The sequence below is a fragment of the Ylistrum balloti genome, unplaced genomic scaffold (assembly GCF_031769215.1).
Source record: "Ylistrum balloti isolate Yb309-2 unplaced genomic scaffold, AGI_CSIRO_Ybal_v1 Utg371710, whole genome shotgun sequence".
NCBI classification, from domain to species: domain Eukaryota; kingdom Metazoa; phylum Mollusca; class Bivalvia; order Pectinida; family Pectinidae; genus Ylistrum; species Ylistrum balloti.
This window is the reverse complement of record NW_026782861.1, coordinates 124,061-139,993: the sequence shown is the minus strand read 5'-3', so window position 1 is coordinate 139,993 and position 15,933 is coordinate 124,061. Positions and strand designations below refer to the sequence as shown.

General features: G+C 32.9%; 1 protein-coding gene across 1 annotated transcript in view; it reads left to right on the top strand.

The window, feature by feature from the left end:
- LOC132563404 (adhesion G-protein coupled receptor G6-like) overlaps positions 1–14,558 on the top strand; it is a 44,835-nt gene extending 30,277 nt beyond the window's left edge. The window contains exons 16-26 of the mRNA XM_060228167.1: positions 1,983–2,129; positions 2,351–2,515; positions 3,662–3,811; positions 4,536–4,663; positions 5,017–5,140; positions 5,390–5,534; positions 6,630–6,705; positions 7,484–7,884; positions 9,769–9,795; positions 11,698–11,802; positions 14,500–14,558. Coding sequence (XP_060084150.1) covers positions 1,983–2,129; positions 2,351–2,515; positions 3,662–3,811; positions 4,536–4,663; positions 5,017–5,140; positions 5,390–5,534; positions 6,630–6,705; positions 7,484–7,884; positions 9,769–9,795; positions 11,698–11,802; positions 14,500–14,558 — 1,527 coding nt within the window. The remainder of the gene's footprint in view (positions 1–1,982; positions 2,130–2,350; positions 2,516–3,661; positions 3,812–4,535; positions 4,664–5,016; positions 5,141–5,389; positions 5,535–6,629; positions 6,706–7,483; positions 7,885–9,768; positions 9,796–11,697; positions 11,803–14,499) is intronic.
- The last annotated feature ends 1,375 nt before the right edge of the window (positions 14,559–15,933 follow it).

Genomic DNA, 15,933 nt, shown 5'->3' with positions numbered 1-15,933 from the left:
ATTGCAGTGTCCGAGTAATTTTTTCATTTGTTTATGTTTTGCCATTGTTTTATCGAATTTGAGTTTGAATTACGATTCTGTTGACGTGGCGTTACTTCCTTTGTTGTTTCTGTAAGCAACGGTTTCCTCGACACTTCACCAGGTTAAACGAGGAGTGTTGGGAAATAATTTCCCTGAGTAAGATAAAAACAAAAAACACAAACACACATTCAACCAAATTACTCCTTAAACTATCTACTTATGCTTTCAGCTTGAAGCTTAATTTAAATAACTTGGCAATAAATCCTTTTTAACAAGTTCCCAGGCTAATGTGACATGGTCGGGTATTGTCTTATCAAGTCCAATGAAATTTCAGTATGACGGCACTATAAATTTGCCATGGAGTGACCCTGTCATCCGAAAACAAGTCTAAAAATCACCTTTGCTTTTCGTGAATGGAGAATCGAGAAACATTTGTGTGCGTTGACGATGTGATATAGTTTACCTTAAAAATTCTACCTTGTCTTTTTGGGTGATTTGACGGTTTTTTTCTTCAAAAATTTTCACCTATTGATATGATTTCCGCTGTAAATACATTTCTCCTTCTTAAAGAAAACACATGACACATCTTTGTCTTATTTGTTTTCGAAACGAATAATAAATTAACTAATTAAAAACAAAATAAATATAAGTAAATTAACTTAAATAGACAGATGAAATTAAAAATTAAATAAATAAAATTTAAAGAAAAAATAAATAAAATTAGAAAAAAAAAAGAAAAAAAAATCCAGCTCGACCTCTGATGTTACTGTACGAATTTTGTTGTTTCATTTGAGTGTTGTATGGTTGATAATTCACTATAAATTTTTACTTTCTATAGATATAGGATAATTTCCAGGAGACTTTCATTCGGCCTTACTATTTAGCAGTTATTTTTGTGAAAACATCTATTCTGAGAAACATAAATTGAAAAATTATTTGTGATTTTTTTCCAGAAACATAATGGTCATTATTCATCACGATCTGACAAATCAGACAAAAAAAGTTTTGATAAGTCAACTGTATTTTCGTCATAATGATCTCATTAGGGAATTGTCTACGTCCTTACGTGATATGTAGTTAGACTAGCTTGATGCTCGTTAGTGTACCAATGGGCTAATTTGTTCACCCTGTTTACTATCTGTTGGCATAGTATTTCATAAAACACCGTGTTTGCGGTGACGATTCAAACCGATTAGACATGGCAGGTAGATATCGTAATCTGTGAAACACGTTTTGTAAAGCGTGTTATTTTTCTGTAACATTTATATGGCTGCTATCGCGATCTTACTGAAAAGTGTGAAATAGCATTAATATTTATCGGTTATGAGACCAATAGCCTGTATTTACAAATTACCCACTTGGACACCCAACCTATGATGTTAACAAGTCGCACTTTATTCGATATTCAAGGGCCTGTTCCCGTTATAATGTTTCTCTCCGTGCAAAAAGTCAACTGAAGGGACAAACTCGTAACACAGGGTTTCAAAAGATACAGATCGGTGTAAATTTGAATGGCCACCATAGTGATTTCATTGAGAATTATCTTATTTATTGTCCGATATGAACCTTGACATGTTTAATGCTCGATAGTGTTCCTGTTGTTTCCGTTGTTGTATAAATTATTCTCATTTAAGAACGTGACACTGATTACTTGGATTGACCAAGGTTTACAAAGCGGGTGTCGTTGATGAAGCAGAAGACGCTTACTCTTCCAGAACACATGGTCTTATTCTTGTGCATTTTCAGGAGTCTCCGTGTAAATCTTTCCTTTGTTCATACTTTGTCCCTAGTTTTATTGAATTTGAGTTTGGATTATAATTATGTTGTCATATTAGTATTTTTCTGATTCTTTTTTAAATACCAGATTACTTCCGAATTATAAATATTGTAGTCTCGTTCGTAGACTGTCCCTTTCGTCACAGATATCTGGTAACAGAGATTGTTATTTTTTCTCGTTTCAGGTCCAAGTACTTGCAGGGACACATAATACCAGTGACCAGTCTTTCTTAGTCTTACCTGCCGATCTCCCTCAATCATTGACTGCCAACCAACGGGCGGCCATATCTAAAATAACATTTGCAGCTTTTGCCGAGGATAAAATATTCTCAGTGGGTGTCGCTTTCAGATGAGAGATCAATAATATTCTATATAAAGATATCCTTTCGTGTCCATTTTGTATATTTGTATAAAATGTTAACGCATTTGATCATTTTTTGTAGAAATATTATGTTATTTGAAACTTATTCATCACTGGATATGTCTCCATACGATGAAATTGACATTGTTCATTTTAACACTGGAGTTTCAAGTTATGTATTTCTGTTTGTAGGCCATAACAGGTGATCTTCCACTGGCGTCCGGCGATCCACAAGTGGGCGATAACTCCAATTTTATTAGGGGTCCCAACAGTCTAATAATGGCTGCCTCTATACCTAACGTTGATGTCTCTGGTCTGCAAAGTCCGGTCCTACAGCGTTTTGTTCATACTGATAAGGTATTTTGCACGAAATTACATATTTCTGACTATTATCTGCTATGTCTGCGAAAATAGAATTATGAATCCAATTAAATCAGCGTCGTTTTGATTCTTGTCATTCCATATGATACATGTAAAACCGTAGTAAGAAGCAAACACTTAGGTGACATGTTTCAGAAATGACGTCAGTATAATAGTTCATTCAAACCTGCGCTGTTTCCTGTCAATTACAGTAAGTGAATTAAGAAAAAGAAATGCTAAATGATTGCCTTTTATTGGGTTTATCGCGGTTCCAACAAACATGGTCATTTCGAGGCGAGCTGTGAATATTCCTAAGTTTTAATGTGTTCAGCCGCTGAGTTTGATTGGATATAAATAACGCTTTGACGTGATTAGCAAATCGTAGTCAGGGGGAATAACTCGATCTTACTCGAATAACTTTAGGTGGCGCTTTATTACCACGTATTCAGTATAAATCCCGGTTTACATGGATGGAGCTCAAGGAGAAAACAAACAGTATTATTCATAGATAATTGTTTGAATATATTTATGTGTTGAGTCAGTCATTCCAAGTTGGTGTAGGCTCATGGAAACTTTTATTAAAACATCGGTTACCATGTATTCACATTTTTAAGGCCGCAAAACGCCAATAATTTCGTGTTGCCGCCATAAAAAACGTATCAAATAAGTGAATGAGATGATTCTTCAGAAATATTAATTCTGTCAAAGCATTTCAGTTAGTCATGCACATCTGTCACCAAATATTCATAGGGAAATTCAATGGAACGGCTGATTTAAAGAAATACTTACTTCCGGAAAGCTCATGTCAGATCAGCGATAGAGAAGATTTAGACGTATCGGTTAGAAAAGCTATACACACGCCCGTTTGTGACACGTGAAAATCATGCATTTAGTTTTGGTAGGAATTATTTCACGATCACAAAAAAATGTTCGTATTTCGAGTTATTTTACTAAAAACGCTGTATCAATGGAAAGCTTTTATAAAACAAATATCCACGTTTTTTCACCGGAAAGGAAAGTTTTGTCGCAGTCGATAGAGCCCATCTTCAATATACTTAACTGAAAGACGGTTCAGTGTTTAGTTTTCGGTCTGAAGTTAATAGATATATATCAAGTAGTAACCCCTATTTTATATTTTGACAGAATTCTAACAACCCTGAATGCGTCTTCTGGGACGAAAGTTTACAAACCATATCAAAATGGTCAAACCAAGGCTGCTTCATATACGAAACTGTGAACAACTCCCACACCACCTGTGCATGTGATCACCTGACCAACTTTGCATTATTAATGGTAAATGTAGTGTTTATATTGAAATAAAAATAAAACCTGTCCCAAATCGGTATACAGATGAGTTCTTTTAATTGAAAAATTATTTCTACTTTGTTAGCTATAAAAAGGATTCGTTTGTCCAGTTCCAAAGTTGTTTTATCTTAAGTATTTTTCAGAAATAGTTATACTCTTTAACCTTGGAATAGATGTCTTAAACTAATCCACATTCTATCTTCTAAAGAAAAAATTCACTTCGAATTTAACCTCTGTTGTTAAATTAATCAATTTACGTTGTTAAATTTATATATGAAGCTAATTTACTTCAGTGATATTAAGAGATGTTTTGTGTTGAACTGTACATACTGTATCAATTCCTCGATACTCCAGGGGTTACATTCACTTTCGCTCTCGGCACCCCTGGAACATGTCTTGGCAAAACTGAAGGTCTATTGGGCGACACTTTGTGAACAATACCACTGTGGTCCTTTGATCCTGCGAATCTCGAGGTCGTATGACTATATATTGTAATAGCTTTGAAGATGGGTGGTGATCATTTGTAATCTTCAAAAGAAGAATATCAGTCTGTGATTGGTCAGTTTTTTTTCTCCTGTAACCAATCAAATTACTTGTTCTGTCAATTTTGGCATGACATGTTCCATGTGCAGTGATCGTAACCTCTGGAGTATAGAGGATGGTTGATATCATAAATAACGAGTCATTATATACCAATGATTGTGTTCTACAGGATATTTACGGTACAGGTGGAAACCTCAGTGAAGAGAACAGGCTTGCCATGTCTCTAATTTCCTATATCGGATGTGGGATTTCCATATTTGGTCTTTTACTGACACTCATTACGTATTGTGCTTTCAGGTAAATAACTACTAGAGATATATATGGATATTATATTCATTTGAAACATTTAGATAAGTTTTTTTTATAAGTCAAGGGAGTTTACTTCAGTGTCCTTAACAACGCAAAGGATTTTTTTTTAAAAGCGTGGATATTTTTTTATACGGGCTTTTTAACTTAGAAATATTAATGGCTTACACTTTCCAAAATTTCAGTTCGCTTATTATGTGAGCTGTATTTCTATCTATGTTTGAAACAAACGTATTCTGTATCGTTGTAAAGGGAGGCTACTCTTGTAAGCTTAGCGGAGAAGAAAGGATGAATTTTCGATCGTTTTTCTGACGTTAGTATCGATCAATTTTCATGTTCTTCAGAAAACTACGTACCAGTAACCCGTCGAAGATTCTCATCAATCTGTGTATTGCCCTGATTTCGGTTAATATAATCTTTATCTTGGGTCAGCAAAAATACACCCTGGACAACTCCATTGCTTGTAAGGTATGATAACATTTCTCATAATGTAATACTGCTGTAGTTTGTGGATCGAAGACTTTTTCATTTTGAATTTATCTCGTTTTCATTCAAATTCGTGCAAATTCTAGATATTCGTAATACATACATCCTTTAACTGCAAACGTTTTTGATGAAACATGGATTATTTAAGCCATTGAAAAAAAATTCAGTACACGACAAGATGAAAATGAAAATTAAATTAACCTGATCCAAATATTTAATATGGTTTTAAAGGTGGTGGCGATTTTGCTTCACTACTTCCTGTTGTCCGCTATGACGTGGATGGCGGTGGAAGCTTTCTACATGTACCTGGCTCTGGTCAAGATATTTAACACCTACATCCGGCGTTTTCTCCTCAAGTGTTGCCTGGTAGGATGGGGTAAGGACCTTTCCAAAAATGATTTTTTTCATTTTCCTGTCTTGGCTCAACGCAGAAATCGTTCTCATTGTTTATTTTTCATATTGCATTTAAGTTTACGTTAGATTTTTTTATTTTTTTTTTTGCCGTGAGAAAAAATTTGAAGGGCTTTTCAATTATTTATGTGAACCACATAATTTTCCTGTTTCATGGTAAAAGACAACTTCGTTTCCATTTAATATGAGGTTTGTGAAACTCTTCGTGAATATTTCTAATATGAAATGGAATATTATGACAGATGTTCTATGTTTATCGTTTCCCGTTGTCAGATTTAATAAAGTTTGTCGTTTCTTAACCAGTTGTCATGACTTAGGTTACCTGTAGATTTAGTGGGTTGTAGTAAACTTATATAACTAATCAAAAAAGAGTAACAGGAACTTTATGTTATGTGTATTTCATGGTAAAAGTTAAAGAATATCGAAATATTTGATACATTTCAATGTTGAAATAGTTGCTTCAAAATTAGTGTATTAATGCTTAGTGGAATAGAAGCTCTTGTAACACAAAAAGTAGGAGATTTAAGTGTGACGTGACGTTTCGATGACTACATGGCCACCTTCATCAGACAAATGATTAGCGTGGAGCGTACTAGTACCGACGTATTTTGTGTACGAGATTGTAAGGAATCGACTTTTTCGGCTGTACTGTAATCTTATGTTTACTAAGGTCGAAAATAGCGTGACGAAATGGAAAAAGTTGCTAACAAAAAAGTATACAAGATGGTAACAATGTGGAAGTACTTCTTAAGAGTTTTTGTGTACATCCAGAATAGAATTAAATATATGTCTGGTAAAAAAGTAAACAAAGAAAATGAAATGGATTTTAACTAAACTATTCCCGTCAAATGATGAATCATTCTGGTCTATATATGCGTACTAAAATTCGAATATTTTATGGTTCCGATGTTCTGATGAAAAAATGAAATAAATAATTAAACATCCTATGGAAAACAACATGTTTGATAACGACTGTAAGACGTACAAGAAGAAATATATATATAATGTTAAGCACCATTAATACCTCTACGTCATTACTACAGCATCAACTATTTGACAGGTATACCTGTTGTGGCGGTGGCGGTGACGTTAGGAATTAACAAGACGGATAACTACGGAAAACAAGCTGGAGACATGTAAGTTATGTTCTAGAAAGGTGAAACAGCTGTGTGACGATTCCTAGAAGGAGGAAACAGCATTATGACATTCCTAGAAGAGTGAAACAGTTGTATGACAAGTCTTACAAGGATGAAACAGGTCTATGACGAGTCTTAGAAGGGTGAAAAAACTATATGACGAGTCTTAAAAGGGTGAAACATGTCTATGACGAGTCTTAGAAGGGTGAAAAAGCTATATGACGAGTCTTAGAAGGGTGCGACAGCTGTTTGACGAGTCTTAGAGGACTGAAACAGTTTCAAACATAATCATGTATTTTATCATTAACTTAATTATCATAGAATGATGTATAGTGTACAATAAATCTAACGAGGGTGTCCACAAGAGAACATATTGTACATAGTTAACTCTGCGACAAAATATTACGTTAGTCATTAAAGTAAGGGAGGTAACTCTGGCAGTCTTACGAAGATAAACCAACACTACCTCTAGTCATTTCGATAAGAAAAGATCTACACCATGTATAATACCTTAAAAAGGATCTTGGTAACTTTCAAAGATAAAAATTCTAGTATTCTAGTTTTGAAACAAAGTAGTGAATTTGCGTTCGGTAAATAATAACCCCGTTTTATGGTATATTTCAACCTTATTTGTTGAATGGTATACATCTTGAATTCTCAAATAAACTAATTATGACAGAATAAACAAGCCATGTTACGTAATGTCGAAGATGAACAACTGTAAGTCTAGTATATTTTCACTATATAATGCTAAAATAGTTTGTTTTCTTTCTGTTAGATGCTGGCTGAATCCTATACCATTCTACGGTGCTTTTCTGGCCCCAGTGTTGCTGATTCTCGTCCTCAACACCATCGCATTTGTGTTGGTAACGCGTCAACTGTTTGGAATGTCGTCCAAAAAGATTACCAAGTCGGACAAATCCAGCACTGTATCCCGACTCCGAGGGGCTGTGGGCGTGGTCATCCTTCTTGGTCTGACCTGGGTGTTTGCAATATTTGCTGTCGGTGGCATCGGTGGAATAATTATCCAATATTTGTTTACCATCTTAAATTCACTTCAAGGACTTTTCATCTTCATTTTTTATTGTTTTCTGCACAAAGAGGCAAGGAAGAATTGGGCGAGAACGTTACCTTGTTGTGACGCTTCGGACGAGAAGGGAAGCACACAGACCAGTAAAGGTACGATAAATAGCCCAGTTACCTCCCTTGTATGATCTATAAAACGTTATTTGAGATCTACCAGTAGCTTAGTTATCTCCCTTGTATAATTTATAAAACGTAATTTGAGATCTATATATAGTTCTGATAACATTTTGTTTATTGTATAAAATGTATATATATAGTTATCTCCCTTGTATAATTTATAAAACGTAATTTGAGATCTATATATAGTTCTGATAACCTTTTGTTTATTGTATAAAATGTATTTTAGATCTACCAGTAGGTTAGTTATCTCCCTTGTATAATCTATAAAACGTATTTCTAGGATCGGTATCAGTTTATTTTTGAAGTCACACTAACCAATGAAACTGTTCAGGAATCAATGTTGTTGAGTCGTGAGAGAACGTAGTGAGAACGTGGTAAACAACAGCATTGGCACATACACACGATATACCCCGATGTAATTGAAGACATTTCCCGTCATACCAATATCATTGTACAACTGTAGCAGTGTTGTCACGATCAATCGGGATTCGTCACGATTTCCATCACGTTCTCATCACGTTCAAAATAGAGTACACAAGCTTCACAAGAGCGTAGACGAACATTTCTCGGAACCTATATGACGTTATGTTACACTTTGATTTGAATTTCAACCTTTTGTAAAAAAAAAATATGATGAAAATTATTACAAAAAATAATGGAGGCCATATTTTCATTCCGACATCATTCTTTTGCAATTGTATCGCGGGCTTAATTTGCTTATTACTTTAGAACTTGTAAGTTCTGTATAACATCTCTTGAACATTTTCGTCCTTTTCGCCAATATTTTTAAGATGTACGTTTATCAACAACAGGATATATACAAAACCTATAATCAACGCAGTAAGTAAGTTATGTAACTTACTGCTATCAGATAGAATATTTCATGTTTTCACATCGTTTCAAGAATATTTTGAGAATGAACTTTTCGTTGTGACGTTATGGTGGAAAATGTTCAAAATTTGAAACATGATTCAGTATTTTTGGTAAAAACTTAAACGAAATGGAATTTATCCCATGTAATGGGATGTAACCGTTTTCGGACTCTTTGAGTTCAGAATTCTTCAACCTCTTTTAATTTGTCCTCTTTTTGTAGCAGCTAAATGTATAATTTATGCAATTTTGTCTTGTCTTGAAGAATCTTTGCACAACAAATTTAATGAATCTTCAAAGAATTCATCTATCCTGACGCTAGGTTCAAGTAACCACTTATGTGTCAAGGTTATAAGTCAAAGGTCAAGGTCACGACTTCTGGATGTTAATACTGCTTCGTCTGCGACAATTTGGGACGACTTCTCAACATATTTGAGTGAGACTTTAGTTAATATTGCTTTACATTAAGCTTTTGTTCTGAGTTAATATCAATGCCAAGGGTCAAAGGTCAATGTTATGGGAGTGTTAAGATAATTTTGTCTTGTGTTTATCATTCTTAAAAAAATGTTAATTCAAAACCAGTTTAAAATAAAATCATTCCATACATCAAGTGTTGTGTACATAGCACGAATACATATCGTGTTTATATTATGTTTGCGAATTAAGCCTGTTGTATCAAAATATTTCTGCAACTTGCAGCAGAATTTTCGACTTTAACGTGGCCATGTTTTTTTCTGTCCTGTTAACTGTAGTATATAGACTTTTCATATTTTTCGTTTTAAATAAGCGTGTTGCTTCTTAAATATGGATATATCGTATCGCCGTCTTTCGTTTTGAATATGAAACATTGTCGTTATGAAGGAAATCGATACATTGATTTTGAAATAAAAATCTATACAATTATTTTACAGTAAAACATGGAGGTAATTAATTCTTCAATTTCAGACAGAAACTTTAGTTATTTACATATTCGACTTCTGTTTTCAGGGGAGAAAGGGAAAAAGTACACCCCAGGTATATTGGTCAATATGTGTGGCATGTTCTGTGAAGATACTAAACTCAAATTCATCTTAAAATACTCTGTGCAAGATTTCATTTCTAATTCTTTCACTTGATTAACAACTTTTAAATAGCATTATTATTTTTCCCTATTAGATTGTCTTCTTTCTTTAACTGACCACCGTTAATACTGCTGGGTTTAACTCGTCACATCTTCTTCACTGTTTTGAGTTTTAAGGGAATGTACTTATATTTAATGATTATAACAGGTAAATATTTGATTCACGGATCAAAACAAATGTTTTCTTACAAACAAGTGCTGCGTTATTCAGTAACTAAGGTGTTTGTTTGCAATTCACAGACTAACCGGAAGTGTGCTTTCTTGTCGATTCTGTGATTCTGTTTTGTTTTGCATATCTTTAGTGGAACCTCTATAAAAATACTGTCATTTTAATTTTCAAAGTGTATGGCGAAACATTTGACGCTGTACATAATGTTGTAATATAATTTCTTAGATCAATGGATTTTGTTGTTTATTTTATAGAGGCTCCACTTAAGGTGCGTTTCGGATTTATTCATGAATAAGATGCGTACACAATATTCTGATAAAGTATGTTTATTTTGCACATGCCTTTCATATTTTTTATATGTCTCACGTTTAATGTTGACACAATTTCCTGAAGACATCAAACAATTGGGAAAATCGGGTTGAGCTATAGATAGAACTGTAAAGTTTGTTTTAGAAATGATTAAGACATTGGCGTTTTGAAGTGATAATCTTCAACAAAACTGTATTATTATGTATCAATTCAAAATAACGATTCTTTAAATTAATCTGAAGTAGAATATTCCATTCCAAACGATGTGGAGTGACAAAAAAGTTTAAAATAACTTGAGAAAGAACTCCAGCAAATTTTAAGAAGCAAGATTTTTAAATGATTACGCATGGACTTCAAAAAAAAAATTTTGTTTCGAAACGATGAAAACGTTTGGGCTTCAGTGGAAAAATAGATCAACGTCATATTGCTGAAACTTATCATATTTCATTTGCAAATTCGTGTCCAAAATCTTTAACAGGAACATGATAGCTTCTGTTTAAATATTTGCAAGTTTATCCCATTGCTACAGTTTATATTAATATATATATATCGAGAGGATATTTGATTTTCGATTCCAGCTTTACTTTGCATTTTGGCTACAATAATGCGATGGAACCTCAACGATTCTAGCTTTTGATGTCTTTGAAAATCCTGATAAACTGATTTCTATTGTATTGAATATATATCGATAAAACAGGACCTCAGATCATCTGGGTTCTTTCCTTTTCAATTTTTAAATAACGAACATATCACAAATTCCAAGTTTACAATACAAATTTTGAAAGTATGCAGAATATCTCTACCCACACTGAGACAACCTCTGGCAAACTTATGTTGATAATTTGTGATGGCATTGCATGGAGAACGACGTTACCTGAAAAACTGAAAATACCGCAAAATTATGGTTTAGGTTTTTCAATTAATCCTCCACATTTTGACCCTTAAATTTGTCAAATTGAACCTTTTCTGATTATTTGATCAAAAGTAGTTCTAATTTGTTTTCATACGAGATTTAATGCAAGTGATCTCGAAGTTTAACATTTTGTGTGCCAATGATCGAAAAACATAAACAAACTAAGATTGGTTTCATAAAATCTCATATGAAACGAAACTTGTTTAAGATTCTCTATTATTCTATTCAAAAGTCGTCAATCTATGATATCACATGACCAGGGGTTGTCACTATGTCTGATGTAAAGACTGATTTTTATTATAGTTTACTGTGCCGGTTGAAGTTACCGATATTCTTATGGTTGAGATTCCGTTTGGCGTGGCTTGTGTGTTATCAGTGCTAGCATATGTATACTTTTCTTATCAGGGTACAATTCCAGCAGCTCTCCGTCCTCTAGAAATGGCACTGCCTCCTCTGCTGACTTTTCTGACATAAGTAGGAGTACCAGCCAAAGTGACTTCGGCCCACAATGTAGGTACCTTCTATATAGTAACACGACTGACGTCCCGAAACCTACTACTGAATCTGGTATACGTTTCAAACGAAAATATTGTTCATTAAAAAAAAATTGAAAAGATTTTAGTAATACTTTCAGTTTTGTATGCTTTAAACTAGCAAAGATCCGAGTTTTTTCTGATGGAGGTCTTCTTCAATCATATAGTTTACAGTCGTTTTCATAATTTCCAGAATAGAACATTTCCGCCAAATTTCTGTTGTTCAATGTTTATTTTGGTGTAAACATGAAAATATTTTGACTTTTTTTCAGAGAGAATCTCTATCATGCGCTTTGCATTCCTTATATTAAATAAGAAAATACTCAAATCCTTAAAACGAGTGTATTAGGTCAAGTTGTTTTCCCTTTTATTTCAAGTTTGAATTTCATTCTTTATCAATTTATTTCATCTGTTGAAATATAAATAACGCAGTCTTAGAATAATGAAACAACTTCATGACGCAATTGTGTTTCTTTATTAAACTCACTATGTCGAATTTGAACTAATTTATATTATCATGTGCTCTTTAATTGTTCGTCTTTTCTACAAACTTATGAATTGATAAAAATAATCTTTCCACCAGGTTGAGTTAATTGGAAACTCTCTTTAAGTGTAAGTTTCCTTACCTTTGTCAGCTTTTCAGTTCCCATGGTTTCGGAAAATAACAATCTCGGACAGTAATCCGACATCATTGTAATGTGATGTGTTACTAATTTTAACTTTCTGTAATAAAATAACAAAATATCATCCAACAAAACATATATACATGTACTTACCCCTATAACACCTCATAAACACGTTCAAAAATGTTAATTTAATATCTTGAGTCACGCTATATTGTCATGGTATCATGTATACTTTACACGCACGATTTACACACAATAACAGTTCCCTTAACTTTATATTTTTTATACCTTGTAAAACGATGTTTCGTATACTTGCAGTATTCCTTGTGAGAGCGTATTTCACCATTTGTTTTAGAGAGTCATCATTATACAAATGAAAAAATAGTTTAATCCTTGGATTTCACTTCTATGATTGTTGTAATTTACATATAATTTTGTTTGGGATTCCTGATCTTAATGTAGACATAAAATATTTTCAGACATGTGTATTCCTTCATTAAGCCCAGTAACATCATTATATAGACATATGCATGTTTCCATTATAGTAATTGTTTTCCATTTAAATGTATATCGGAATGATGCGTAGATACGTTATAGTAGCTTGTGCCTCTTGTTGTAAGGTTGACAATTAATATGTTTAAATAATAAAAAAAAAATAGGATAGCATTATGACAGAGATGCTATTTACCTTTATGCTTAGCTTTCAGCTTAATTTCCTAAGCCAAAGGAATAACGCAAAGCTTCAAAATGACGAAGTTAGATTTAATTGACGGGTTTAGTTGGGAATGATTGATGTATTGACAATAAATTTGTTTGTGTTTATCGTGTGTGAAAAAGGTTACAACCGAATAGGATATATGTTATAGGTAAATAAGATCATCACTTTCTTTGCTTTTTAAATACTGTATACCTGAATGTTTTCGCCTTAGGTTAAGTTTGCCCTTGTACAAGCACAAATTCGTCGCATGTTAATTTCGCTCTCTTGGTTATGGGTTCTATATGAGTAACAAGTTTCAGCTCATATCTTTAATTCGCCCTCCCTGTTCATGGACGATAACGGGACGTGAAATTCCCGCTATAAAGTATCAAATTGATGCGAGTAGATTTTAAATAGGAACGGATTAATCAGCTTTGCAGCTTGCGAAAAAAATATTTTACAAAAGATACAACTATGCTTATATGCTTTTGTATTTGTTTCAATGCCTAAAAATGAAATATATCTCACATAGCATATTTCTTTTGAAAGAAACACCGAAAATCAACTGGAACCAGTCAAATGAAGTATTCTATGTATAAATATTTATTCTGAACGTTTTTTAAAATCCTAAAAAGTATTAACGGTGTTCAACACATTTAATCTGTATCATATTCGCCTGTTTAATCCTAACTCTGTATATAGTGAATTATCATTCTTTCTACTCTCTCTGGTTAACGGAGCAACCTACGAAAAAACAGAATTTCATATCAGTGCTACAATATACGTTTCTATGAAATTTGAGAGTATGTGTATATATACTCTATATATACACGTATATTTTCATGCTTGAAGTTTTATTTACAGCAAACATGAAATGTAGTTTTATATTCGTTTATTGTCTGATTACATTTTGATCATATCCATATATTTTAATATATATTTTCATCCTGAAAAAATGAATTTAATAAGTCTTTTACATACATTTGTTGAAGTACACGTCTATATTTATTTAATGACGTATTCAGTCTGGTTGGCGATTAAAACCATTTTGACATACTGAAATCACATTGATATACGCTGTGTTATATTGGCTTGCAATAGAATCGATCGTGTTTATTTCATATACGTGTACAATTAACTCTATAGTGATTGTTTAAGAGTATTGATTTTTACAGGTTATTGATTATATGTATTCGAAATTTGATGTAAGGATCAATATATTGTCCTATTTCATAAACCAAATAAAATAAAACACATATATCAAAGTAAAAATTTAATTTGAACAAACACTTACAAGGAAAAGCAGATTATAAAAATGACAAATTAGCCGACAGTTTTTATTATGTTGCAGTTCCATCGACCGAGCCTACACGAGGAAGATTCCCGTCATATGCTGATTCAACAGTATAAATACTTTTTAATTGCAAGATTCATTTCTATTTTGCTGTCCTTATTTGTGATCTATTGATCCAGTCTGGAATTTTCTATGCACACTACGCTCAAATCCGTACCAACAATCAATTATGAAGCTCCGCTGTTCTGATTTACCACTGCGGTGGTACATGTCGAATTCAATTGCATATTGGTCGGTTACATATTGTGTTCAATGAATTCGACATTAAGATATCTACAGGACAGTGTTCTAGGTGTCTGTCTACAATCTGTTATGTCCCCTTGTAATTTTTCCCTCACCATTTGTATGTCATACCGAAAAGCTGGTATTTTTCGCGGATAAAATTTCGCTTAAAAGGATCAAATTATATTTTAACGAACCAAAATATTGTGATCTGGATGTTAAAGGACATCTTATAAACACGTGTTCCATTATTTAACGTGCTTAATTTTCACGATCACCTTATTGTATAACAATAAAAGAAAATATAAATCCCGCAAAAAATAACAGCTATACGGCATTTAGTGTTGTCTGTTATCGACGATCAATAATTCTTACAGACGTTGTGGGAGAGAAAATAAGTGCGGAGAGAACAGAATATATGAGAGTTGAAAAAGATATTTAGAATTATCTAAGGATATACAGAAAAGTATGTGAACTATTTTAGCTTTGTCATTGTCCTTTCTAAGCGTCATTTTCATGTCAAATATATCATTTTTAACATCCTTTTTATTCAGCCATAATAGGAGGTGTTAAAAAGGTGATTAAAAAGTAACATAATAGATAAGTGTGTGAAATGGATAAATGATTCATTCGGATGGTAGATATGTGTAATATACTAACTGATGAAAGAATGGATGAGAAAGCTATTGAACGTATATATGGATAGGTAGGAAGGAAAGAAATGAATAATGAAAATGAATGAATGAATAAATGAAATGAATGAAGGAAGAAAACGAATTAATTAACAAAGAAATGAATGAATGAGATGGAATGATTGAATGAAATAAGGAAGAAAAGGATGAATGAAGGAAGGAAGGAAGGAGGGAAGGAAGAAATGAAGGCGATACTCCTGTAATAAAGAGACCTATAATATTAATGTTATACATGACGACCTTATTTGTCAAACTTATCTATCTATATTTAATCCTGAGATTTTAACCTACTTTATTTACTTAGTATAAGTGTTGCTTACAAAGAAACATTGTTATTTTTATGTTCATGTGTTCTTCTGTGTCTTTGTCTTCGAACAACAGTAGCAGTGGTACCTCGTTAATATGGAGAGAACATTTTCTAGTACTAAGGTTTTGAATATCATGTACTGTAATTTGTAAAATACAAAAAATAAAATCAATTTTTATCTGATACTTGTAACACTGATAACTCGAGGAT